The 25663-nt window shown below is 42.6% G+C and overlaps 1 protein-coding gene across 4 annotated transcripts in view; it reads left to right on the forward strand.

Annotated features, from left to right (window-relative positions):
- The first annotated feature begins 429 nt into the window (after positions 1 to 429).
- TDRD3 (tudor domain containing 3) overlaps positions 430 to 25663 on the forward strand; it is a 67795-nt gene continuing 42561 nt past the window's right edge. Inside the window, exons 1-6 of one of the 4 annotated variants that reach the window (XM_083737800.1) lie at positions 513 to 758; positions 1526 to 1633; positions 12838 to 12922; positions 15473 to 15538; positions 21565 to 21725; positions 25161 to 25302. In XM_083737800.1, coding sequence (XP_083593926.1) covers positions 718 to 758; positions 1526 to 1633; positions 12838 to 12922; positions 15473 to 15538; positions 21565 to 21725; positions 25161 to 25302 — 603 coding nt within the window. In that variant the 5' untranslated portion in view covers positions 513 to 717. Of the gene's footprint in view, positions 759 to 1525; positions 1634 to 12837; positions 12923 to 15472; positions 15539 to 21564; positions 21726 to 25160; positions 25303 to 25663 lie in introns of all 4 variants that reach the window. The other 3 variants (XM_083737803.1, XM_083737801.1, XM_083737802.1) reach the window with 3 other exon arrangements.

Below are 25663 nucleotides of genomic sequence, written 5' to 3' on the forward strand. Positions count from 1 at the left end.
TGCGTGTTCTGCACCCAATTTCAGCCGCATCTTTTGACCTTGTTATATTATCAGCACATTCACACTGCAGGACCACAAGCCACATTTCCCTCTCTTTTTAGGAACGGTGGGGTACACAGTGCAGGACTACATTTATTCATGGAGTTATATTATTATTAGTATTAGTATTATTATTATCATTTCTATACTGCCCTTCCCCCGAGGATCACGGGCAGTTTACAGTATAAAACCAGCATGAAAACAAAATAAACAATAACACGCCCCCCCTTCAGCCAAAGGCTAATTGAGTGTCCGGTGGGGCCCCTTTCGGAGGCCGAGCCCTTTCCCTGGCTCCGTCCGCCCCCCAAGCGCCTCCCCGACACCACAGCCTCGGTCGCGAAGGGCGCGCTCGGGGAAGACCCGGCCCGCTCGCCGGAAAGGCCCGCCTCCGACCCGGAAGCGGAAGCAGCTGCGGAAGCGGAAGCGCGGAGCTGGGGGCTCCGGAGACTCTCCGACTTCCGGCAGCGTGAGAGTCGGCGAAGCGGCGCTCCGGGAGGGGCGGGCGGAGGGGGGAGGGGGCCTGCAGTTCTTCCTTTTCCCTCCCCCGGCTTCGTGCGCTTCCCCTCGGGTGCCTCTGCGCCTGCGCGGCGGGGCCTGAGGCGGGCGGGGCCGAGGCCTCCCCCGTGGCCCTTTCTCCGCGGGGGGCGGAGAGGAGGAGGAGGAGGAGGAAGAGGAGCCATGGCCGACAGAGGCGCCTCGGCGCTCCCGGAGGCCGGCTGGTGAGTGGGGCGGCGGGGGGGGGGGAGGAGGGCAGCCCCCCAGCAGCTTCTCGCCCCTCTTGGCGGCTCGCCTGCCTGACGCCTCGCCTCCTGGGCCGCAGCCTTTCCCCGCAGGCCTCCCGAGCGGGTCCCTCTTTATCACCGCCGTGTGTTTAGTCACTCAGTGATCCCTTGAAGGCGCCCGGGTGCCGGGGAAAGGCCGAGAGACCGGCTGGTCGCGAAGGAAACTTCCCCGAGGAGGGTGGGAATATCGCGCCCTGCATGCCCGGCGGGGTTGGCGAGGGGGGGGGTGCAAGGGCCGCACCGCTTTGCACCTGGGCTGCTTTTCGGAAGTTTGCAGAACTTGGCTTAGGGTTGCCTTGTCGTCAGCTCACCGTCCAAAAATATTCTTATCAGCCGTTTGTCGCCTCCTATATTGAATTTCCTATACTTTATTTTAGCATACCTACAACTGTGTATGGCAGATCAGTAGTGCAATCTCCTATACTATAGGAGTGACTAAGAAAAGAGATTTGCTTAAGTTCACCTGATGAGTCAAAGTTTGAAGTTGAAGTTTGAGGCATTTCTATCATGTCAGTCTTTTAACTGCTGTCCCAGCTTTTGAACCTAGGTTTCTGTTACTCCTCACGCAGTACACTCTTTCACCTAAAGATATGTTGTCAGCTTGTGAAGATTAGGCCAGAAATGATTAAACTAGCTGCTGTGCAATTGGAAATCAAGGTGGCACAATTTAAAGGTTTTTGCATTTGTGCTTGCGTTTTTTTTAGTCCTTTCTGTGGAAATCTGTCCTCGCCCTTTACTTTTCATCAGATATGTGCTGAGGTTAGCTTGACAGTTAAGAGATTAATGAAAGTACACTTGAAGAACCTTGCAAGGTATATTTCATTTGTTGTTGTTCAGTGCTATATTTATAACTAATAATTACATTGCTTGCAGTATATGTACTGTTGAAACAAACCATTTTCTACTTTAGCAGCTTTGGTAGAGAAAGCTGAATAATGTAAAATGCTGAATACTAAAGTATTCTAGCAAAGCTAATATTTTAAAGTAGTACTTGGGCCTAACCATGAGGTTGACAGCTTTGGTTGACAAGTTCACAACAGTATGAAAACATATTTGGTCACTGATATGAAGCAATGTTGCTAATTATTTGGAGTGAGGGAGGTGATAGGCAAGCTCTTCACCCACTCACTTCCAGCCTGCCAGGAGTTCAGGGACAAGTAGAATAGACAAAGAAAAAGTGATCATACTAGAGTGAAAATTTAGAAATTCTTTGTATTGCTTTTAAGTTTACCTTCAGTACTTCTTCATTAGATATATACTCTAAAATAATTTTGTAAGCTGCAGTGAAAGCATGATGTACCTGGCAGGCATGTGGCCAGTAACGTGTTTATTTAACTTGTATTGATGCACAAAACATATTCCCTGTTAATTTTATGTATTGTATAACTATACCAATTTTCCCCCAGTAGCCAAATGTGTAAAATAATATGACTTAAGCATTTAAAGCTTTGTTTGCAAATTTATTTTTTATTGGAGAAGACCCCTTACATTGGTTGACTTTTGATAGAGAATCAGGGGCTGATATACACTTTTGAACTGAGTTGCATCCAAAATCATGTTCAATGAAGTTCAGCTAGCATTGGGTGAAGAGGATTGAGAGGCAGACTTCACCAGGTATTCACCGCTTCAAGGTTTGGAGGTTTGAGATAACATCTGACATGAGTGGCTGCATGGGGGATGAAGGAGTCATTTTTAAAAGCCTCCCTTTCCCTCTTCCACCAGTGGGAAGCTTTTGCTGGACCTCAGTGCCTTCCAGGAGTGGAAGGAGCCCTTCCATTCACAACAATCTGGCTCCCACCCACTAACTCTAGCATTGAGCTGCGCATTAGCATCCTAGATGGAAGGCACCTGAAGGATAATCTAGTCCAGCCCCCAGAAATGCAGGAATCTCAGGTGGCCCGTATGAGGATCGAACCCATAACCTTGGCATTATCAGCACCACTCTCTAACCAACTGAGCTAACTGGCATTAGGAACTCTATATATTTTGAATAAATACTGTTTACTTTTCCTATTAACACTTTTGGTCAGCAGGTGCAGAGAGAGCAGACTTCCACCCATTAGCCCTGTCCTCATGTTCTATGTGTTAGGCAGAAGGTGAAGATAGGTTAGTGCATACAGTATAGCTATACTCAGGTAATTTGAAGTCCCTGTGCAGACCAGTGTTCTTGATCACATACTCAAAATGAGGAAAGCCTATTCTGACTTTTTATTAAACATACAGAGATGAGGGGCCAACAAGTACAGTCTAGGTGCCCACCATGTTTTGATAGAACATATGGATAGACCATGAAAACTTGAAAAGAGGGTTATAGTTATCTGAAAAAAGTTACGTTACAATTGATATTTACTTGCATTATGTACATTCATGCATTATGTTACTAATTCAGTACTTTTTTTAATGCTGTGTGTGTGTGTGTGTGTGTGTGTGTGTGTGTGTTGGTGCCCATCTTCAGAGAGAATAGAGTGTTCCTCCAGGGGTGAACTCAAACTGCTGTGTTAGCAACACCAAAGTCACCTTCCTGTCACGCAAGCCTGGGCAGTGTGTGTGGAGGTCCTGGACTGTCCAGATGACAAGATCCATCTCTTGGCTTCACTGATGCAGTCCAAAGGAAAGCACAGCAATATGTTTGGCACCAGCTGCAAGAGTTGCCAGAAACAAGCATACAAGGTGCCATCCAACTGTCTTGGGGATTCCACTCTGGATTTGTGTAGTTTTTACTCCTTAGCCTTTTCTTCTCCCAAAGATAACCCACAAGACAGTAGAACGTTTAAGATAAGATTTTTCTTTCTTCTGGGTGGGCTACCTTCTGAGGTAGATGAGCCCCATCTGCCTCTCATTTCTCTCTACAGCACATGCAGCAACTGCCTTCTTGACCGTTGGATCCACTATTGGTCACATTGGCTCAATCTGCAGGAGCCTGTCTTCACATGCAGGGGAAATCCCTAAGTCACAGAGGGTTAGAGACCCTTCGACTACCCTCACCTGGTTTAGCTGGCTAGTCGCAGCCATTTCCTGGGGCGTGGGTGGTTGCATGCTGACAGCTTCTAAAACTTGTTAATGTATGGGTGCCTGAAAAGCTTTCACAGTGCTAGAGCAGTGTATGGTCATATTTAACAGATGTATATGCCAACTTGTTTTTGGATACATAGAATTACACTGGTGTATGTGAACACTGGAATTCAGTACAATTTGCCTGGATTCTCTCACCTAAGATACCTACAGCCAACCTTTTTAGAACTAAAAAGGACACGCAGTGTGAGGACGCGCAGTGTAAATATGATGACTTAAAATGTTGATTGTAAAAGATTGCTTTATTTTCTTGTTGTTTGTGTGTGAAAACCCCAATAAAAAAAGAACTAAAATATTCACCCGATGAAGTTAAACGACACATTAACAGAGCCAGACTGATACCCAGAGAAAATTTGCTGCAAGACAGACCCCAAAAAAGAAAATAACAGAACACCACTAGTAATCACATACAGCTCCCATGTTAAAACAGTACAACGCATCATCAGAGATCTACAACCTCTCCTAGACAATGACACTTCTCTTTCACAAGCTCTGGGAGGAAGACCTTTCATTGCCTACAGACAGCCACCCAATCTTAAACAACTCCTAACCCACAATAATACAACAACCAGACTTAACATGGACACTGGTACCAGAGCCTGCAATAAACCCAGATGCCAACTTTGCTGCCACATACACCCGGACAACACCATTACTGGCCCCAACAACATCAAACATACCATCTCAGGACTATTCAGTTGCTCATCTTCTAACATTGTGTATACCATCAAATGCCAACAGTGCCCCTTCAGCACTCTATATTGTACAAACAGGCCAAACCCTACGCCAAAGGATAAATGGACATAAATCTGATATCAGGAATCACAAGACAGAGAAACCAGTAGGAGAACACTTCAGTCTCCCAGGACATTCTATACAAGATCTCAAAGTAGCTGTCTTATTACAAAAGAATTTCAGAAATAGACAGGAAAGAGAAGTTGCTGAATTGCACCTTATTACCAAACTTAAAACCATGGAGAGACCTGGTCTGAATAGAGACATTGGATTCTTATCTCATTATACATGATAAAGCTATTTTTAGCCATCTCACCCCTTGCTTTTTCCTGTAGGACCAATTGCAGTCATTAACAGTCGTCAACAGGTTTACCACATCTATTAGCCAATCATCCATTCCCACCACCCTTCTGAGTAATACCCCTTCCCACCCTCTCACTATATATAAGGTTCTGATGACTTCTGTTTCAGTGTATCTGAAGAAGGGTGCTTGCACACGAAAGCTCATACCAATAACTAACTTAGTTGGTCTCTAAGGAGCTACCGGAAGGAATTTTATTTTATTTATGATGTTTTAATGTATTTTTAATCTTTTGTTGGAAGCCGCCCAGAGTGGCTGGGGAAACCCAGCCAGATGGATGGGGTATAAATAAATTATTATTATTATTTGCTTATTGCTTGCTGAGATTGTTTACAGTCATGGGAAAAAGAAAGTGCAGCCTCTTTGAATTCTGTGGTTTTACATATGAAGACATAATAACAACCAATTGTTCCTTAGCATGTCTTAAAATTAGGTAAATACCAGTGTGTATACTCAGTGTGTTGTAGCTGTGAAAAAGGCAAATCTCATGCTGGGGATTTTAAAGAAAGGAATTGAAAATAAAACCACCCATTTCCTAACCCCATTATACACACCTATGGTGCGGCTTCATTTGGAATACTGCGTACAGTTGTGGTCACCTCCCCTCAAAAAAAAAGAATATTGTATAACCGGTTCAGAAAAGGGCAACCAAAATAATCATGGGGATGGAGCGACTCCTCTATGAGGAAAGGTTGCAGTGTTCAGAACCTTTAGTTTAGAGAAAGGGGAAATAAGAGGTATCATGATAGAAGTTTATAAAATTATGTCTGGCATGGAGAAAGTGGCTGGAGAATTTTTTCTCTCATAACGTTAGTACTTTTGGACATTCAATGAAGCTGAACATTGGAAGATTCAAGAAAGTCATTCTTCATGCAACACATAATCCAGTGGTTTTCACTCTTTTTGAGCCCATGGCTCCCTTGACCGACTGCAATCTTTGTGCGGCACCCCTGTGGGGCTCAGGAGCCCAGTTATGTCAACCCTTGCCTGTAGCTCCTCACCCTTTTTCAAACACCCTCCCTTGTGGAGTGTTCCCCCAGCCTCCTCTCCCCTCTTTTTGGGAGTCCTCCAGGCAGCCGCTGCCACCACCCCTGGTCTCTGAGCCACCCGCCCCAAAGAGATGCCTCATACTACCCTACAGGGGCCTCAGAAGAGGATGTCCCCAGCCTTAGCAGCCCAACAGAGACTGGCTGAAAGAGAATGTGAGGCCATCACCTTACTCACCTTGAGTGGCAGCAGCTGGCGCAGCTGGGCCTGCATGGCGGAAAGGCTCCTCTTCAGTGCTGGACACTCAGCTCTCAGGCAGGCCTTGCACACAGCAAGTACAAGAAAGGCCAGCACTGCGCCTGTCCACCTGCCTGCCTGTCCACTTGTCTGTCCATTCCCAACAGCGAGGGCTGGCAGACTGGCTGGGCTCCCTCATCCACTTGCTTGCTTCCTCCGAGGCTGCCTCAGCTCCTGGCAACCAGCACCCCCTGGCCAGCCCCAGAGCCAGGGCTGCTGCAACAAACAGCCATGCAAGCCTTTGGGAGGCAGAGATGCAATAGGGCATCAGAGGAGGGAGGGAAGGAAGGAAGGAAAGAGAGATGGAAGCCAGTGTTGCCCACAGCACACCTGACCAGCATTCAAGGCATCCCAGGGTGCCATGGAACACTGGTTGATAACCAATGCCCTATTCTATTTAACATCTACAGGAAACGCTTTAATAAAATAATTATTAGAAAAAACATGGCTTAAATGATACTACTCTGGGCATAAATGCAAGTAACCATATCTCTTTTGAACCTTTGGCACAATTTTCTTGATTGCTACTTACTGGAGTGTAATCATGTGATTTCAACAAGATTCTTTTTTTTTGTAGCAGCAAACTAAATTTAGTTATGCTTCTGATTCAGGATCCGGAATAAAATTATGTAGGCTTTGAGATAAATGAGAGATTCTGTCTTTCTGTTTAAGGAAGGACTAACACATTTAAGACCTTAAGTGAGAAGAGCTGTCTCTCATTACGTTAGTCTATATTAATTGCTTATTCACATGCACCCGCTCCCGCAGCCAACTCACTGCATAGTTTCAAATAATAGTTTTGAAATCTGATATGCATAACTGGGGGGTGGGGAGAGAAAGAAGGGCACACAGTCAACTCAAAGTACAGTGGTACCTCGGGTTAAGAACTTAATTCGTTCTGGAGGTCCGTTCTTAACCTGAAACTGTTCTTAACCTGAAGCACCACTTTAGCTAATGGGGCCTCCTGCTGCCGCCGCACTGCCAGAGCACAATTTCTGTTCTCATCCTGAAGTAAAGTTCTTAACCTGAGGTACTATTTTTGGGTTAGCGGAGTCTGTAACCTGAAGCGTATGTAGACTGAAGTGTATGTAACCCGAGGTACCACTGTACACAAAGGTTCTGAGCATCCAGTGCATCTCTTGCATAAACCACAACGTACATAGAACAATGTTCCTTGCTGTAATTGTGCTCTAAAAGGTCAATTTTAGCAACTTTCCTGTTTTAATTTATATACTGCTTAATGCCAAACTAGGTTTCTAAGTGGTTTACAAAATATAGAAAACCAGGTTACGAAAACATTAATATATAAACACCTATAAATAAAATGAGCAATAAGACAATACCATTAAAACAATATATCAAGTACAGGAGATTTTGGTTGTGAGATCAAGCGAATATCTTTGTCAGAAACTTCTTCAAAGGCCAACAGAACTCCTTTCGAGAGGGGCTGTTGTGTCTCTGAGCAGGCAGTGCTTTGCATAATAATAATAATTTATTATTTGTACCCCGCCCATCTGGCTGGGTTTCCCCAGCCACTCTGGGCGGCTTCCAACAAAGATGAAAGATACACTAAAATGTCACATATTAAAAACTTCCCTGAACAGGGCTGCCTTCAGATGTCTTCTGAATGTCAGGTAGATGTTTATCGCTTTGACATCTGATGGGAGGGCGTTCCACAGGGCGGGCGCCACTACCGAAAAGGCCCTCTGCCTGGTTCACTATAACTTGGCCTCTCACAGTGAGGGAACCGCCAGAAGGCCCTCGGAGCTGGACCTCAGTGCAGAACGATGGGGGAGGAGACGCTCCTTCAGATATACTGGACCGAGGCTGTTTAGGGCTTTAAAGGTCAGCACCAACACTTTGAATTGTGCTCGGAAACGTACTGGGAGCACAACAGCAGTGCAACCAGTGGTTGGTGTATTCATTGTGTTCTTATGATTTTGTAAGCTGCCTTTGAAAGATGTTAAGCCACAAAAGTAAAATGTGCTATATTTTATATTTTTGTTTTATGCAAATGCATTATTCTAACACCCAAGTATTCCCTGGTTCCCCTATTCCTTTTTGACCTGATGGAAGTCTCATAGAACATGCATTTATGTGCTGTTCTTGCCGCACACAATAGTCTAGTTCAGGGATTGGCAAGGCTTACCAGGCATGGGCCGGATCACTCCCACAGAGATCCTCCGTGGGCCGGGCCGGCGCAGCGCGATGCCAGAAATAGCTTCTGTGCATGGCCAGACACCAAAAATCGTGCCTGCGCAGAAGCGATTTCCAGTGTCTGGGCATGTGCAGACGTGATTTCCGGTGTCTGGGCATGCGCAGACGTGATTTCCGGTGTCTGGGCATGCGCAGAAACAATTTCTGGAGCTGCGGAAGAGAGTCCCTGTGCCATGCTGCGCCAGTTTAGCGCAGCTCAGTTTGGGGGTGGCTCTTGGGCCGGTTAAACGGCCTCCGTGGACCTCTTCTGGCCCATGGGCCTCAGGTTGCCTGCCCCTGGCTCTAGTTAATGCTGGTGAGTGTATAGGAAATTATTGTGTCAAGTAGGTTTGAGTGTTTTGTGGATAATGTGTTAAAAGACAATTAGGCTGTAATTGTAGGTGCCTGTTCTTGGGAGTAAGTCCCACAGAATTCAGTGAAGCTTATTGTTGAGTTGGCCTGCATGCTTTTGCTCTGCATAAATTATAGACTTTCTGAAATGGAATCGAAAATACATATTCTAGCTGCACTCTTCTGCTCAAACATGCAACTCCATAATACTAGTGTTAAATTTAAAACTATTTATTTATACTTGGACATTCTCCCCCAATTTTAAAACACTCGTTTATTTTTTAAGGAACAAGGACTTGACATGCAGCAATAGTTCCACCAAGTGGTGATTCCATAGTTGTACATTGTGATGTTTCCTAGACAAGAAAATTCTGTTTGCTTTGTTTAAGTATAATTTGCTTCCAGGTTGAAAGTAAGATGTAAGCACAGCATATTCTATGTTATTATTATTTACTAAACAGTATATTACAGTATTTCAGTGACATCCTCAATTACATCATTCCATATTTTAGTGTTGGTCCAGTTCCTACTTCAAAACATTAACAAAAATACTTTTGAGTAGCATTACGAATTATTGTTGCAAGTATTATTATTATTATTATTATTATTATTATTATACTTTATTTTCTTTCATTGGTGCACACTGCTTTGAGGTGTGTGTTTTTTAAAACAACAAAGATTACATTGGTTTGGAATTTTGCTTTAGAAAGCAGGATGGTTCAGCTTATGTTGCTTTGCTTCAACTTGGGTCCAAATCAGAGCTTTGCTTCAGAAAAGCCAAGGCTTTGTAATACTTTTTTCACCGCGTGTGTGTATCTCCTTAAAATCTTTATTGAAGGTCCTGCTCTAAGTTCCCCAGCAGATGAAGTGAGATAGGTGACATCTAAGGAGGGCTATCTTGGTGACAGCAATTTATGAAGTAGATTCAGGCAAGAGGCTTACCTGGCACCATCTTTATAGTTTTTTCAGCATCAGATAAATACTTTTTTTCCACATTAAAAGAGTTAGAACCTCAGATTAAACAGACAAGTTGTTTAATCTGAGGTTCTCAAAATTATGATTCATCCTTATTGTGTATCTGCCAGAAATAAATCTTCATACTCCTTTCATTGTTTTGTATCATATTTTTAATATTTATTTTCATTCTTTGTTTTTAGTGCACTTCCCTGCACTAAAGTTGTTTAACTTTATAAATATAATAAATAAATATTTTTGTAGGTAGAGGATGTACTTAACTCTGATCTAAAGCTGGTAAGCCTGCTCAAGTTGTGACCAACTAAGCCAAACACTGCTCAACTTCCATGTGCTAAAGCCTGCCAGATACTTAGCAACCCCTTGCTTCGGCAGTGGCAGGCAGCAAAATCAAGTTTTTTACTCCTTTGTATAGCTGTTAAATGTCTAGTGGCTATATAACTGATAGCTTGACGTATAGAAGGAAGTTATTGCATGTGTGTATACCAAACTTCAAAATAACAAGCCATGTTTTGATTGTCTTCTGAACCTACTTAATGGTTAAAAGGGTGTGTGTGTGGCAGGGAATTCAATAGAGTGGTGAAGATAGCTTTGGGGGAAATGCAGTTCTTTTTACAGCTACTGGTTTGGATGTAGTGTTACTCTTAGAGAGCTCTCCTGAATGATCTTCTGCAAGCAGAACTTGAATTCAGCACCTTTTAAATTTAGCACTATAGTACAGTGGTACCTCAGGTTACATACGCTTCAGGTTACAGACTCCACTAAGCCAAAAATAGTACCTCGGGTTAAGCACTTTGCTTCAGGATGAGAACTTTGCTTCAGGATGAGAACAGCAATTGTGCTCCAGCGGCGTGGCGGCAGCGGGAGGCCCCATTAGCTAAAGTGGTGCTTCAGGTTAAGAACAGTTTCAGGTTAAGAACAGACCCCCGGAACGAATTAAGTACTTAACCACTTAACCCGAGGTACCACTGTAGTCATAAGCCCTGCTGGGATTGGCTCTGCTCCAGAGTTTCTGAGTTAAATTGATCCCCACCCAAAGCACAGCATGCATTTGGGATTGAATCCCTTCCCTGTTTTCAGCAGGAATATTTGCATCTGTGACTTGGTGCAAGCTGAGACTGTAAAAATTAAAAATAATCCAGAGGGCACTTCTAATTCTTCCCTTGAGCCAAGTCACCTGATGTGCGGCTCTTGGAGGGTTGGCTGGATCCATTTCCTCACCCGTCATTTAGTGTAATGTGTGAATGTAGAAAACAAATTTCCTATCAGGCTTCAGCTTTATTTTTAATTTTTATTATTTCTGACTAAGTTGCATGAAAATGTTTCTTTTTCAATAAAGGCGTGGTTTAAAAACAAACAATGGTGTTTGTGAACCCGATAGGTTCATGTTTGCATGGACAAGTAATGGGTGGTATCCAAAAGTTAGGACCATTAATTTCAGTACATCTACAGTGAGTAAGACGTGGAGGGTCTCCTGATTTTTAAGTTACAGATAGGTAGCCGTGTTGGTCTGCCATAGCCAAACAAAAAAAATTCCTTCCAGTAGCACCTTAAAGACCAACTAAGTCAGTTCTTGGTATGAGCTTTCGTGTGCGTGCACACTTCTTCAGATACTTCTTCTATCTGAAGAAGTGTGCATGCACACGAAAGCTCATACCAAGAACTGACTTAGTTGGTCTTTAAGGTGCTACTGGAAGGAATTTTTTTTGTTTTGACTGATTTTTAAGGAGTGTCTTTTCCGGAAGTTCAAGAGGCTGAACTGAAAACCCCTGCTACATCAGTAGAATTTTATGCATGGCTGTTTGGTCTTTACCATTATCGTAATGGTGATCCACCATATTGTTTCCCCTTCAAAACAGGAAAATGGGGTGGGGGGTTGAAAATAAGTATTTGGGAATATTGTATATGGAACGGTAAGGGTATTGTTGAGGCATCAGAATTTGCTGAGGAACACCTTCAGTAAATAATATTTTGATAACTGGCAAAAAAGGTAAAAGCATCAACCTTGCATTACAAAACATAATCAAGTTCATATTAATTGAGGGTGTTGCTCTTGAATATCTTGGAACAATCAGGTCAAAGTTACTTACAACTAAGCTGTTTTGAAAGCAAAGGAATTAGCTTCAGCTGCTACAATGCTTGGTTGAATTACTTAGAAAATAAGAATGACTGTTATTTCAGGACAATGTCCAGCGTAATGAGCAACATTTAGTGAGGTCTATGTCCTTGTCTATGCCTATGTGTCTATGTGCGTGGCGCTGTGGGTTAAACCACAGAGCCTAGGACTTGCCGATCAGAAGGTCGGCGGTTCGAATCCCCATGATGGGGTGAGCTCCCGTTGCTCGGTCCCTGCTCCTGCCAACCCAGCAGTTCAATAGCACATCAAAGTGTTAGTAGATAAATAGGTACCACTCCGGCAGGAAGGTAAACGGCATTTCCGTGCGCTGCTCTGGTTCGCCAGAAGCAGCTTAGTCATGCTGGCCACATGACCTGGAAGCTGTCTGCGGACAAACGCCGGCTCCCTTGGCCAATAAAGCGAGATGACCGCCGCAACCCCAGAGTCAGCCACAACTGGACCTAATGGTCAGAGGTCCCTTTACCTTTGCTTTACCTATGTGCTTGTGCAACAGGACTTGGTTCCTTGACTCCCTCATTCAGCACCTCCCCAGGCCATTAAACTCTGTTTCATAGAGTCCCATAAGCCTCCAGAGCAGATCTTTGGAGGTCACTTGTGGGGCTCATGGGAGGGAGAGAGGTCACATTGCTACATTGGCTCTCACCCAAGGCTTCTATCGGTGACCAACTAGTCATTCCATAAAAGCTCACAAGCAAACTAGGAGGACAAGAGTTCTGCTCCTTTGTTCTCCTCATCATCTGGTATTACTGTGCAACAGTTTAACATCCCAGAATTGCTTCAGTGAAATTGTAACTTGCTGTACAACTTAAAATGCATTAAAAATGTTTTCATGGATAGATTAAGGATTTGGGATGTTTTCATTTGAGATATCCGTATACTAAATCAACATTTTTCATTTCTTTTAATAGGTACCTGTCAGATGAAGGAATTGAAGCCTGCACAAATTCATCTGACAAAGTCAACATAAACGACATTATTCTGATTGCACTTAATGTAGGTAGCATATGTGAACTTTCATAATTGTCTTGTTAATTGTCACTTATTGTAATCATTAGCTTATGGGTTGGCTGATATAATACAAAATGAAATACCATAGCTCTTAAAGGTGCTATTATTGTAAAATAATTACCGTATTTTTCGCTCTATAAGGCGCACCAGACCACAAGATGCACCTAGTTTTTGGAGGAGGAAAACAAGAAAAAATAATACTCTGAATCTCAGAAGCCAGAACAGCAAGAGGGATTGCTGCACAGTGAAAGCATCAATCCCTCTTGCTGTTCTGGCTTCTGGGATAGCTGCGCAGCCTGCATTTGCTCCATAAGATGCACACACAGTTCCCCTTACTTTTTAGGAGGGTAAAAGTGAGTCTTATAGAGCAAAAAATACGGTACTAGAAAACCCCAAAATAGATAAGAATAGTATTATACAAATTAAGTTTTGCCTAGTAATTATTTAGGGTGGGTGACTTGAGTTGTTGTCTTAAAGGGAATAAAATAGACCCATCACAATAACAATTGCTAGATTTAATTTCCATTCTGAGTTATGGAAATACAGTTTTGCAATTTTGTTTTTACTTGCTGGGTTTAAAGAACAGGTTTCCATCTGTAATAGAAGTTGATTGAAGCCGTTTTATGTATATATTCTACCTTATTTTTATGTTTTGGTCTTAAGTATGTTGGATAAATTAAGTTAGAAATACTATTTCTGTTATAGAAGTATAGGCATCCTTTAGTCTATTACCTGGGGATTTAACTGAAGGCAGTTTCTTCTGCCATAATATTGTTAAATAGAAAACAATAGTGATATGGTTCATCCTTTAAAATCACTATTTCTCCTGCTTCTTCCCAAAGGGAACAAGGTAGAACTATCGGTGTTGACTGCATCCATGTTATATAAGCACTTTTTTCTAAGTTTTGTTAGTGCTTCATACAATTCTCTTCGTATTTCTTAAGAATAATTCTCTATAGTACATCAATTACTAACTTTATGTGTTCTCTGAAAATTTAACTGTGGCCTTCTGTTCATGCTTCTATACTAGGCAAGCAATAGTTTTTCTGGTTTTTTCTTTATTTAAAATTACCTCTTCAGCACAGCAAAAATTTTTATACCAACAAACATTGTGCTAGTGTACTGTATTGTTTCTGTTGAATATTCAGGTAATAGACTAAGCATATGTTATCATTAACCAGCAGATAGTCAGAATCTATGAGCAGACATTTAAGGAAACAGAATGGAAGACTAAAGACCCTGTCATGCCTTCTCTCTTTCTCTCCTTAGAATTATAGTCTTTTATAGTATCTGAAGAAGTGTGCATGCACATGAAAGCTTATACCAAGAACAAACTTAGTTGGTCTCTAAGGTGCTACTGGACAATTTTTTATATATATATTTAGTCTTTTATAGTGTTCATTATATTCCCTTTGGGTTTCCTCACCCATATTTTGCTGCTGCATCACATACATCTTGCAAATCTGTTCTAGAGGGATAGCATAAGGAGCTGCAGTCAGCAGGAAAATAGTCTAGCACTCATGTACACAACTCCTTTGTCATTTCTGCTTCCTTTCAGGATGCTTTAGATTTCATTCAATAATATCACCTACATGATCCCACAGGAGTTTTTGCAGCCATACATACTAGAAACTTGCTTAATACAGTGGCTGAACAAAATATAGTTATGTAAATAACTAATGAAGGTTATGTAAATCCTAATTGTAAAGGGCGTGCAGGTAAAGAACCAACATTTAAACCACAGAGATTTAATGATTTCTATTTTTAAAAACGAGCGGTGTCTCTGGCGTTGGGTCAGCTATTGGAACAATACTATAAATGTTTAGTTCAAAGTTAAAACAAAAATTTGAAGCATAAATCATTTAATTCTATTGTGCATCTGCTTGTTTATAGGAAGAAAATGTAATCTGAGTATTGCAGTGTCTTGGGTAGTAATATTCATTTTTTAAAAATACTGTGTACTTCCTTTTAAAAGTGAACATCTCAATGTGCTTTTCACAATAAAAACATAAAACAATGAAATAGGGTGTATGTGTGTGTATAAAACAATTAACTAAAAAAACTAAAACAATTAACTAAAAAATTAAATAAAAATATCAGTAACAGCTAGCTAAAGGATATGACATACAAAACCTGCTTCAAGTAAATGTAGACTAAAACAGCTGGATCTTAGAAACCATTAGGAAATATGGAGGGAACCAAGCATACATAGCTGCTAGAGGTCTGAACTGTAATTTCTGTAAAAAGGCAACAAGTTTTTTATAACATTATTTTACTCTTCTTAAGTAGGGATTATTCCTTTTTAAAGATTTGCATTAAGTTGCATAAAAGATTATTTTGTTTAAGAGCTGTGTATGAGAATCATGAGCTTGATAATATTTACTTTGTTCATGGGTATGTATATTTACCAGTATGCGTGACTGTGAAATACTGTTATTACTTCTTACTATAAATTACTTCTTATGAATTGTTTCTTTCTTTCTGGTATCTATTTTGGAAAACAGTACTCAAACTTAATTTCTATTTTGACTTCAGACAGATTTAAGAGCTATTGGGAAGAAGTTCCTTCCAAGTGACATCAATGGCGGAAAGGTGGAAAAGGTAAAATTGCTGGCTTTTGCAGTGCTTGTGTTCATACAGTACTTGTATTCCTGCAGCTTTTCCAGCTGAACTCGTCTCTCTTCTTCTCCCTTCTCCATTTACTGGGCATAATCCCTGCAGGGGCTACTGGTGTCAGGTGATTAACAGGTGGGTTGTCAAAGTCTCTTGCAAGGTTTTCTCAGGTGCCTGGGAGCCAGCTGATTGTCAGGTGCTCGGGAACAGAGCTAGCTTTTAGGCACTTGGAGAGCACTGTGCAAGCCCTGGGCACCAGGATGACAGTGCTGCATGCTGCATGGATCAGCTGTGTGATCTAGTTCCTTTATCTAGTGATCTAGGGAACTTGGTGGCACAGCTAAACCAGCAAGGTGAGCTCACTCGCTATTCCTGCTGTGATTGAGTTGTCCAATCCAGCCACTTCTCTACCCGCCCCACACCTGACGTCACATATGACGGGCAGGTGGGGGAAACAGCCCCAAACACATCCCCACCCTCGTCGGAACAACGATAACTAGGGTGTAACAGTACAGTTTCATGGAACTTAGAATCATGATATACAAGCTTCAGCCACAAGATGGCTGTGTTAGATTAAATTTGAAGAAAAATGTTGAACTTCAGCATATGTGACAGATAATGTAACAGCGTGCCTTATCGTGAGTAGAGTTAAATGGTGTTTAATATCATGATTATTGTATTTAAACAGGAAATCTGATACTTCCCAGTGTATGAAGGGTTTGAACAAATTTAGAGCTAATCCAAACTATGCGCAGTTAGCATTTTTTCCAAATTATTGTTGGAATATTAGGTTTAAGTGCTGAAATCAATTTAGGTTAGCAGTCTTGGTCTTCTCTGCAAATATCTTTAATATCTGTTTGGTTGTACAAATCAAAATTAGGGATCTTTTTAATATATTGTTATGCTGACGGTGAGACTAGATCTTCTCTTGTCTTTTTAGTGCTGGGTGTTTAAGCGAATTTTTTCAGAAGCCTTAGCTCTGTACAGTGGTACCTCGAGTTAAGTACTTACCGTATTTTTCCTTCTATAACACGCAGATTTTTTCTTCTAAAAAGGAAGGGGAAATGTCTGTGCGTGTTATAGAGCGAATGTGTGGTCCCTGGAGCCGAAAAATCATGCAAAAATCAAATCTCGGCGCTGCACGCTGCACGGAGAAGCGAAACCTGAAAAAAGGAAGCGGCTGCTTTCCTGCATTCTGCCTCAGGGTCTTACTGCCCACCCTCCTCTGTTTCGTTGCTGTGTTTGCTGAAACGGAACAAAGAGCAGGGAAAACCCCTCCCCTCCAGGCAAGCTCCGGTGCTGCTGGGGGAGAGGGAGAGAGAGGGGGGAAGGGAGAGGGGGAGGGGGGAGGGGGAGGGAGAGAGGGGGGGGAGGGAGAGAGAGAGAGGGAGGGAGGGAGAGGGAGGGAGAGAGAGAGAGAGAGAGAGAGATGGCTGGCTTGGGTGGGGGGAAACTTTTGCCTTTCTTTCCTCCCTCCCGTTAAATCCCTCTCCTGCATTCTTAGCCAGCTGCTTCTCTGCACACCCCTCTAATGTCCCTTCTTTGTTTTTCCTTCGCTCCCCACTTAAAATGTGGTTACAAAGCATGGATCCTCAGGATCTTTGCATTGGGTCACCCCAAATTCACCATCAGATCACATAGCATGTCCATGGCTACAGCCTGCACCAAAAAAATCACGCACCCACTGTTGCCTGGGGCTGCAATGGTGCAAAAATGTGGTTAAAAAGCATGGATCCACAGGAATTCTCAGGATTTTGGCATTGGGTCACCCCAAATTCACCATCAGATCACATAGCATGTCCATGGCTACAGCCTGCCCCCCCAAAATCACGCACCCACTGTTGCCTGGGGCTGCAATGGTGCAAAAATGTGGTTACAAACCATGGATGCACAGGGATTCTCAGGATTTTTGCATTGGGTCAGCCCAAATTCACCATCAGATCACATGTCTGTGGCCACAGCATGAAGCACAAAAATGATACATCCACTGTTTCATTCAGAATGTTTTTTCCCTTGTTTTCCTCCTCTAAAAACGATGTGCGTGTTATGGTCAGGTGCGTGTTATAGAGCGAAAAATACGGTAATTCATTCTGGAGGTCTGTTCTTAACCTGAAACTGTTCTTAACCTGAAGCACCACTTTAGCTAATGGGGCCTCCGCACTGCCGGAGCCCGATTTCTGTTCTCATCCTGAAGCAAAGTTCTTAACCTGAAGCACTATTTCTGGGTTAGCGAGTCTGCAACCTGAAGCGTATGTAACCCGAGGTACCACTGTAATTAAATGTATATGTTTAATGGGTGTAACCATCAGGTGAGAAGCTGAAAAAACAGGGTGCCAAAGTATGAGCTGCACTTTTGTGGGTCAGATGGCCTCAAGATGGACCCATTTGTTAGAGGAGGGAGATAAATTGTGCTTAGACAAGGAATCATTTGGTAATTTCAACAAGGAGGTTTTAGGACTGGGACAGACATAATTTTGCAGATTCTTCTGTACAAACAGCCTGTAGATATTGGACTGCTTCACATTTTAAACTAAACAATGATTTAGTGCTATGTACACAAGCCTAGAATGAGCCTGAGGAAAGGCCAATGTCCCCCAGCTCTCCTGTGCAACCAGGAGAATAGCTTCTTAGGAGCCAGAATAAAGTTCAGCCACCCCACTTGCTGTACTTAATAGTTGAATTTAGCAGCACAGAAGTTCCCGCCACAACTGTTTGGCAATTGTTTCTGAAGGTTTTCTAGTGGGTGGGTGTTTTTTGTCAGAAGGTTTTCTAGTGGGTGGGTGTTTTTTGTCAACTCTATTTTGTCCTGTATATCTCTGGCTTTGGTGTCATTTCACTACAGCGGCCAGTGGAATCTGTGCATGCATAGGCCCCACTGTCTTCAACTTAACAACTCTCCTGGGAGTAAGCTCCATTGCATTCAGTAGGGCTTGCTTGTGAGTAGACACACTTTTGCTTGCACTGCTTATTGAAAAACACCCTCCCCATCATTCTCACATAGCACCCAACCTCCCATTTCAGCATACGGCAGCCAGCTAAATCTTCTCCCCCCCCCCCCCAGCCCTCATCCCATCAATCTCCCTTTTAATCAAAGGGAGGGAGGGAGGCCAAACAAGCAAAAAGATAGTCTCCTGATACTGAAATTTTAATCAAATCATGAAATCGCTTTTTGTTTTTGTTTTATTTAAAAAATGACCTAATATATTGCAGATCTTGCGCATGGTATTCAGAAAACACAATATTGGAAGAACCGGGAAGCTAGTGCTTCTTCCTGTACTAACTCTGCCTCAGTCAACTGTTCCCTGCCAGCAGGCTGCTGCAAAAATCGCCACCTCGTTGAGAATGGGTTAGCTCTCCCCAGTGGCGGAGGATGCCGTTAAGGCACATGGTGCTGGGCAAGGGCGGCAACGCACTGCAAGGCCTCTGGAGTCTGCCTGCCTCCTCCCACTCAGCCGCCCTATAGCTGGGGGGAGGCAGCGGGCAGACCGTTGGAGCAGTGCGGAGCCTGAGCACGCCCAAGCCACCATGTCTCTCCCAGGAGAGAGGCGTGGCTCGGGCGTGCTTCAGGCCCTGCGGTGAGTGCCACCCGGCATTTTGTCACCCCCCTCAATGGTGACACACAGGGCGGCCTGCACCCACCGCACCCCCCCTTCCTCCACCTGGCTCCCTTGCCATCCCTACTAATAGCTACAATAAAGGTAAAGGTACCCCTGCCCGTACGGGCCAGTCTTGACCAACTCTAGGGTTGTGCGCTCATCTCACTCTAGAGGCCGGGAGCCAGCGCTGTCCGCAGACACTTCCGGGTCACGTGGCCAGCGTGACGAAGCTGCTCTGGCGAACCGGCACCAGAGCAGCACACGGAACGCCGTTTACCTTCCCGCTAGAAAGCAGTACCTATTTATCTACTTGCACTTAATTGTGCTTTAGAACTGCTAGGTGCAGGAGCTGGGACCGAACGACGGGAGCTCACCCCGCCGCGGGGATTCGAACCACCGACCTAGGTTTTACCCACAGCACCACCCGCGTCCCTGGAATAGCTACAATAGTCTGCTGCAAAAATTCATGCCTTTTTCAGTTAGCTCTCCCCGTCATCACTACAAATAGCTACAAAAACTGGTTACAGGCTGAGCAAAAATCGCTGCAATCGCTGCACAGTCTCCTCTGCTTCCTGATCGTTTTTCACTTCCAAATTGCTTGCTTCCTTGCTCCAGTGATACTGAGTCTCTCTGTGGCACAACACTTACAGGGAACTACTTTGTCATGCTGCTGCTGCTGCTGCTCGCTTTCTGTCCCGTTCTCTTTGTTAACTCTTTCCCTTCGAAAATGCTTGCTTCCTTGCTCCATCTCTCTCTCTCTCTCTCTCTCTCTCTCTCTCTCTCTGTGTGTGTGTGTGTGTGTGTGTCTTTCCCCTCCCTTGTTGGTGCTGGAGCCCTTTGTTAGCTGTATATAGAACCCCCCCCCCTTGACTTTCAACTTGCTTCAGAATAAAGGGGGGGAGCCCCTGTGTTTGTTGTGTGCACCTTTCTTTTGGGGCAGAAGCAGCCCACAGGTTTCTTATTAGCCCAGCCTATGCAGCCAGCCCCATGTTAACTCTGTGAGTCTTCCAGCTTACCAGTCCAAGCAGGAGGGAAATACACTCTCGAGATGCTTGTTGGCTTGCAAGTTGCTTCAGAGTAAAAGAAAAAAAGCACTCTGCTCTGCCTTTTGAACCTTTCCCCCATCTGCATCCGTGTCTCTCCCCCTCATTATGCCCCCCGCCATTTTCTCTTCCAATCCCATACCCTACCCTAGAACTCTTCCCAATTCTCTCCTGGCCCCTTTGGTTTCTCACACATTTGTTATTAACAACAAATTAATACATTGATATTAAATGTGAAGTTTGGGTGCACAGTTAGAAAAGAAAGTGAGCCTACGGCAACCATTATAGGTCTAGCCTCTGAGTGACCCAAGGTTCCAGCTGCATTTCTTGGAGGCTCCTGAGGCTGTCAGACAGGATGCCATAAAGAAGATGACAGACTTGCATGGGACTCTGCTGCTCATACAGAGCCAAATACTCACCATGCTCCATTGAAAAGGGGTTGGCAAAAAATGTTTATTTCAAGTGGAGGACCAAAGAGCTAAAATAACTATATGGCTATGCCAACAGTGGACATTGATGAATGCCCTTTGATATGGTGAACGGCACCTGAGGCATCCTTCCCAATATTGATGGTGCATGCAAAGAAGTTTTGGGCTGTCCCAGGAACAAGTGTGCCTTCTGAAAGTGTGCTCAGCATATGTTCTTCAGAGACAAATGGCATCTCCATTGCCAGAGAATGCTGAAATGCAAATTTTCCTTGCAAAAATTTTCATTTAATCATTTTTTGTTCTGTAAAATTTTATCCATTCTTTCTAGTTTGGCCTAGTTTAGAGAAGAACATTACCCATCAATCAGATAACTGGTTTGTGGGATGTATAAGACTCAATGGATATCTAAAAGTGTGACACTGAATTGGTGTTTTGCTTGTTTAGTTATGTAATTAAAATTTTAGTAAACATTCTCTCACCTTACTTTTGATATATGCTACTGATTACTTCCACAGCTTTATTTTTAGAGAAAATGTGCTGATTTAAACATTATTGGTACAGTACCACTATAACATAGCAGTTGTAACAATATGTTAAAGGTAATTAAAAAAATTATCAGTTTTAGAATTAGACTCATAAGTGGTAGCAGTTGTCAAGACATTTCCACGTTCACCTCTACATAGCTCCAGCCTTATTTCAGATATCGTGATATATTGAAATATTGCAGTGTTTAGCTGCTGATATATCGCAATGTTGAAAACCAGATATCGCCCAACCCTAGTGTCCATAGAAATGATGGCAGTGCTCTGGCAACAATAATAATGAAGTATAATTTAAAAAAAAAAATTTTTTTTAGGTAACCTAATACCTACCAGAACCATTTCCTATAGTAGTTACACAAAATAGAACAAAGCTAATTAAAATAATTTTGCCATTGGTCTTCACAGCTAGAAGGTCCATGTGTTCTACAAATCCAAAAAGTACGCAATATAGCTGCACCAAAGGAAAATGAAGAATCTCAGGCTGCTCCAAGAATGCTGCGTTTGCAGATGACTGATGGACACACAAGCTGCACTGCAATAGAATATAATTATATGTCCAAAATAAGGTAAACAATACTTATTTTGCTTCATATTGACTGAAAGCACATTACATTTTAGAACTCTCAAAGGCATTTCAATATATAGAATATGTATGAGTTTACAATATCTTTTGAAGGAGAAAAAGTTTGTTCCAGAAGTGAAGAAATAATAATCCTATACAAAGAAATCCTTCATATCTTTTTCTGTTTGTGCTTTATGCCTCCAAGAATAAATTCACTTCTAATCTCTCATAGTGGTCCTTGGTTTACAATAGCTGAAAACACAGAAGTACACTGTAAAAGTAAAACATTTATAAGAAATGAATTGAATAGAAAACTTTAGGGTGTTACGTATTATACACAGCTATAGTTAAAGCTGTCCTTCAGATTCTTTGGGCAATTGTGTGCCTATATGATACCCATTCAAGTAATCAGCTGGAGTTTAACATAGGGTGATAACAGCTGAAAGGCCATCTGGACAGCTGATCAGTTGTGTACATAAAATGAGTGGAATTTCATTACTAAAAATGCTAATGAATTGCATAATAGGTATACTGGATTAGACTACATATGAATTAGTGACTTGATGAGAAGCCATGTGCAAAGCTCGTTGGCTTTACACGTATGGTAAACCATAAAGAGATTGCAGAGCAGTTTGCGCACTAAGAAATTACTTGGTGAGCAAAATCAAGAATATTTTAACTTTATACAAAAGCCTTTCTCCCTGTGGGTAGGAGCCAGCTTCTAGGGGCTGAGGGGGCTACTTCCCCAAATAAAATATTTGAGGGTGCTGGGGCCCTCAAAGTTGATGTACGTTGCCATTCAAATAGTGAGCAGGCACCGCATCGGGGAGGGGGACTTACCTGCCCCCCCATATTTTATACAAGTTGGCACCCCTGCCAGCACCCATTTAAAACTGCCCTTCAACATTCCTGAAGCTTCTCCAACAGAAAGCTGCCACCCCCATGCACATTCATAGCTGCACTACATAGGGATATGCAAGACTGTGCAAGGTTGCACCCAGATACATTTCCCCTAGTGCTAGTTTGTGATTAATCATAAGACTTGTTGTCTTTACACAACTTCTCCCCACAGCTTTAGAGGCCACAGTACAACTGGAACACTGCCTCCGTATTAGATATTCTGTCCTTTTCCATGTTGGTCAAGGAGGTATGCTCCTGTTTTATCCTATATTATCTACACAGTTGCCTTAAATCTTGCAGCAAGACAGCACTGGAGGTAGTATGGTGGCCAGGATTAGGTATTTGGTTTCATAGTTGTATGTATCCTTTAGATCTGCTTTAGTATAAACCATTCAAGAACCACTGTGGCTTCACTTTAACTGCCCATATTTCTTCCCAGAGCTCATGTGCCCGTTTTCTCATTATCTGTAGATGAAAGCCTGTTAGGCATCCAAAAATAAGTGTGAAGCTGTACTCCAGTACCAAAAGATCGGTCCAGCTTTGCAAGATCCTACAGACAAACCTTCAATTTTATATTTGAATATATTGTATGCTATTTAATTAAATAGTTTCAAAGACAACGTTTTTGTTTCTGAAAATGTGAAATGATGGTTTTGTCATCTTAGTTCTTTAAAAGAAACATGTTTCTTTCTGGAAAAAGTTGTCCTTTAAATAAAGCCTAAGTGAAGAATAAAGTTTATTTGCACCCGTACTTGTCAAAATATTTTTTTCAAAGCAGTTTCTAGAAAGAAAACAAAATAGAGTGACAATAAAAGCACAGCTTAAAATAGCTCAGCATTTTTTTAAAAAGAAGATTTTACATAAGCAAAAATCGGCTACAAAATATCTTTAAAACGTTTTCAGCATCTGTCCAAAAAGGGGGTGGGGGGCTTCTCTAGTTTCTTCAAGTGGAGAATTCTGTGATTGCAGTGGCAGTGATCAAAATTTTGCTAATGACTGGCTGGAGTTTAGATTCTCAGATGCTGATCTTGGGCAGTCCTTAAGGTAACCTGGTTCTAGACTGCTTACACATTTTGAGGATTAATAGAACACTTTAAACTGAGCCTGGAAACAAACAATGTATTACTGCAACATGCTCTGACCATCCTTCTACCATTGGCAGTTTTTGAACTAGAACAAAATGGCAGCTCTGCAGAAGGAGCCTGCTGACTTTACTTCAGCACTCTTTTTCTTAAGGATGGAAGTTGTCACATATTATGTTAGTTAATAAACTATGATTGTAGTATTCATGGAGATCTGGAAGTAATTCGCATCACCTCAGCTGTCTTAATAGAGCTGTTGGCAAAGGGCAGGACTGAGCAATATCTAGACCAGGCATAGGCAAACTCCAGCCCTCCAGATGTTTGGGACTACGATTCCCATCATCCCTAGCTAACAGGACCAGTGGTCAGGGATGATGGGAATTGTAGTCCCTAACATCTGGAGGGCCAGATTTTGCCCATCCCTGATCTAGACCACCAGCCCATCTGATAAGATGCTAGACTAGGAATATGGAAGACCAAACTCCACAGTTGGGCTCCTTCCTTCATCTGTGGCCAGCACAGAATGCAAGAGGGTCTGTATGGAGCCAACATTATAATGAAGATGGTGAAAGTAGAATGAACATCTTTTTTCTTTCAGTAATGCTTGACAAGGATTTGGAATTTCTCATGACACTTTGTACTAGAGATGTCTTGATGCTGTTGGTGGATTACAGATATGTGATGGGTCTCTATCTCCTTTCTGTGCTGCTTGGCCAATGTCTGAAGCCCTTTGCTTCATGGGGAGGGCTGCATGCCTTGGATCCTCAAGGTCCCAGTAACAAGGCTGTGAATTCTCACGTGCTGCTTGTAAAGGTGTCTCAGTCATGAGATGCCCCATATTCAGATATCTGAATCTCATATCTCCTTTGTGCGCTGTTCCATTTCTAGGAACAGGGTTTGTTCTCACCTAAGTATCCCTAGTCAGAGCTCAGTTTCTGAAGTGATTGACACCTGATTTTCTTAATATATTCTGTCAGTTTGACAGATGAGTGAACAGTTGAAAACTACCATTGTAATGATTGATGTTCTATAGATGCTGCAGCATTGAAAATGTGTTTTTTGTTTACCTATTTTGCCACTGAACATTGGAGGCACTTGGAAAAAAACGTACAGTAAAACACGTTTTCTGTGAGTGCTTCCAGAAGCAATATGGAGATGGATTCTTACTATGCTTCCTGCATAAGGTGATAGTGCTGGGCCATGTGTTTTCTCATGACTACATCTTCAAATGCAGATAACTTCAAGTGCAGTGAGTCCTTTCTAGTGATACCTTAATAAGTCACATAGATATTTAGCATTAAAACAGAATGCACTGTAGTTTCACACTACCAAATTCTTTAATATGCATCACATAATAAATAACTTAGAACTGATTCAGTGTAATGGTGATTCACAACAAAATACTGAAATAATACTTTCGTCAATACTTGCGGAGTTCCTCTTGTTCTTGTGTTTAGTCTGAACACTCCTCCTGGAACGAAAATTAAACTGCTGGGAATTGTGGAAGTGAAAAATGGCATCCTCCTTCTGGATGACAGCAACACAGTGATTCTTGGCGGTGAAGTGGACCATCTTATAGAAAAGTGGGAGTTGCAAAGGGTGAGGTAACATGCTTTTCCCTACCTTAAGCTGAATAATAATAATAATAATAAATAATTTTATTATTATTTATACCCCATCCATATAGCTGGGTTTCCCCCAGCCACTCTGGGCAGCTTTCAGCATATCTAAAAACAAAATAAAAATATCAAGCATTAAAAACCTCCTGATACAGGGCTGCTTTCAGATGTCTTCTAAAAGTTGTGTAATTCTTCATCTCCTTGACATCTGAAGGGAGAGTGTTCCCCAGGGAGGATGCCCCTACTGAGAAGGCCCTCTGCCTGGTTCCCTGTAACTTCGCTTCCTCCAGTGAGGGAACCAGCAGAAGACCCTCAGAGAAGGACCTCAGTGTCTGGGCTGA

This window comes from Podarcis gaigeae (assembly GCF_964106915.1).
Source record: "Podarcis gaigeae genome assembly, chromosome: 4".
Taxonomy (NCBI): domain Eukaryota; kingdom Metazoa; phylum Chordata; class Lepidosauria; order Squamata; family Lacertidae; genus Podarcis; species Podarcis gaigeae.